The sequence below is a fragment of the Mandrillus leucophaeus genome, unplaced genomic scaffold (assembly GCF_000951045.1).
Source record: "Mandrillus leucophaeus isolate KB7577 unplaced genomic scaffold, Mleu.le_1.0 Scaffold201, whole genome shotgun sequence".
In the NCBI taxonomy this organism is placed as follows: domain Eukaryota; kingdom Metazoa; phylum Chordata; class Mammalia; order Primates; family Cercopithecidae; genus Mandrillus; species Mandrillus leucophaeus.
Genome location: NW_012102044.1, coordinates 1,265,283 through 1,267,379, shown reverse-complemented (window position 1 = coordinate 1,267,379; position 2,097 = coordinate 1,265,283). Strand labels below are relative to the sequence as shown.

Genomic DNA, 2,097 nt, shown 5'->3' with positions numbered 1-2,097 from the left:
ACCCCCAGAACCTCCTGTGCCCCCAGAACCTCCTGAACCCCCAGAACCTCCTGAATCCCCAGAACCTCCTGAACCCCCAGAACCTCCTGTGCCCCAGAATCTCCTAAACCCCCAGAACCTCCTGTACCCCAGAACCTCCTGAACCCCCAGAACCTCCAGTACCTCCAGAACCTCCTGAACCCACAGAACCTCTTGTGCCCCCAGAACCTCCTGAACCCCCAGAACCTTCTGTGCCCCAGAACCTCCAGTGCCCAAGAACCTCCTGAACCTCCTGAACCCCCAGAACCTCCAGTGCCCCCATAACCTCATTAACCCCAGAACCTCCTGTGCCTCAGAACCTCCTGAACCCCCAGAACCTCATGAACCCCAGAACCTCAACCCCCATAACCTCCTGTGCCCCAGAACCTCCTGAACCCCCAGAACCTCCTGTACCCCAGAACCTTCTGTGCCCCAGAACCTCCAGTGCCCAAGAACCTCCTGAACCCCTAGAACCTCCAGTGCCCCAGAACCTCCTGAACCCCCAGAACCTCATGAACCCCAGAACGTCCTGAACCTCCAGAACGTCCTGAACCCCCAGAACCTCCTGTGCCCCCAGAACGTCCTGAACCCCCAGAACCTCCTGTACCACAGAACCTCCTGTACCCCCAGAACCTCCTGTGCCCCCAGAACCTCCAGTGCCCCAGAACCTCCTGAACCCCCAGAACCTCCTGAACCCCCAGAACCTCATGAACCCCAGAACCTCCAGAGCCCCCAGAATCTCATGAACCCCCAGAACCTCCTGTGCCCCCATAACCTCATTAACCCCAGAACCTCCTGGGCCTCAGAACCTCCTGAACCCCCAGCACCTCCTGTGCCCCCATAACCTCATTAACCTCCTGTTTCCTTAGAAACTTCTGAGCCCTGTGCCCTAAAACCATTTGTGCCCCTAGAACCATCTGTGCTCTAGAGGCACCCGGGAGCACTTACACTTCACAGTGGGGCTAGGGTCTGTGTTTTGCTGAATAACAGGTAATTTATAAAACTGCCAGAGAAAATGCTAGAAGTTCTGTTATATAAACAAATCAACAAACCACACCATAAACGGCCTTCTGAGAATGGCTGCGGTGGAACCCCGTCTCCACTCCACGCCTGTGCTCTGGGAAGTCAGCGGGGAAGGGAGCCCCATGAATGGAGGGCAGGCCCCCCAGCGGAGCCCGGGAGCCAGTGCTGGCCCTCGGAAGCTGTGGGGCGAGCAGCAGTGCCTCGCAGGGCTGGGAAGACGCTGTGTGATGTGGTGCCTGTCCCTTGGTGCAGATGGAGGATTTCCAGATCTACGAGAAGTACTGTCAGAACAAGCCCCGCTCCGAGAGCCTGTGGAGACAGTGCTCCGACTGCCCGTTCTTCCAGGTTTGTCCCCGGACCTTCCTTCAGAACGTTACCCCCTTTCCTAGCCGACTCCTGTGGAATAATAAAAGTCGTGCAAACCAAAGGCTCTGGCTTGGTTCCAGGAATGCCAGAGGAAGCTGGACCACAAGCTGAGCCTGGACTCCTACCTGCTGAAGCCGGTGCAGAGAATCACCAAGTACCAGCTGCTGCTCAAGGTGGGCTCCGCGGCGACCGTGGCCCGGCCTCCCCAGGCACCCGCTGGCCAGGCCTCTGTGCCACCCTGGGGCCCCGTCCCCATCGCGTCCTGCCCCTCCCAGGCCAAGGGCACCTCCTCCAAGCCTGTGCTGAGGCTGGGATGCCTTTCGAGGTCCTACTGTGCGCCGCTGTTAGGGGTGCTGAGGACACAGGTGAGCAGACAAGTCCCCGTCCCTGTGGGTTTCCACACAGCCCGGCCCGCACGGGATTCTGTGTGATGTGCTGACCCGTCCCTCCAGGGTGGAACCGTGCCTGGATTATCTGGCACACAGCAGGGATGTGGGGCGGCCTAGGCTGGGGATTCCAGTTATGAGTGTGCTACGTGGGCGTCTCTAACCTTCAGGCAGGAAACTGCAGCTCCATGCCTTTGGCCAGGGTTAGGGTGGCGAGAGGAAACTCCCCGGAAACTCCCCGGGAGCAGGTGCGAGGGGTTTGCACCTGGGCATCAGGCTGGCAGGAGGGAGCTCCCCGGGAGCA

General features: G+C 59.6%; 1 protein-coding gene across 2 annotated transcripts in view; it reads left to right on the top strand.

Annotated features, from left to right (window-relative positions):
- MCF2L (MCF.2 cell line derived transforming sequence-like) overlaps positions 1 to 2,097 on the top strand; it is a 256,715-nt gene that overhangs the window by 234,129 nt on the left and 20,489 nt on the right. For both annotated transcript variants that reach the window (XM_011979440.1, XM_011979441.1), the window contains 2 exons: positions 1,294 to 1,386; positions 1,488 to 1,580. In XM_011979440.1, the coding sequence (XP_011834830.1) occupies positions 1,294 to 1,386; positions 1,488 to 1,580 (186 nt within the window). The remainder of the gene's footprint in view (positions 1 to 1,293; positions 1,387 to 1,487; positions 1,581 to 2,097) is intronic.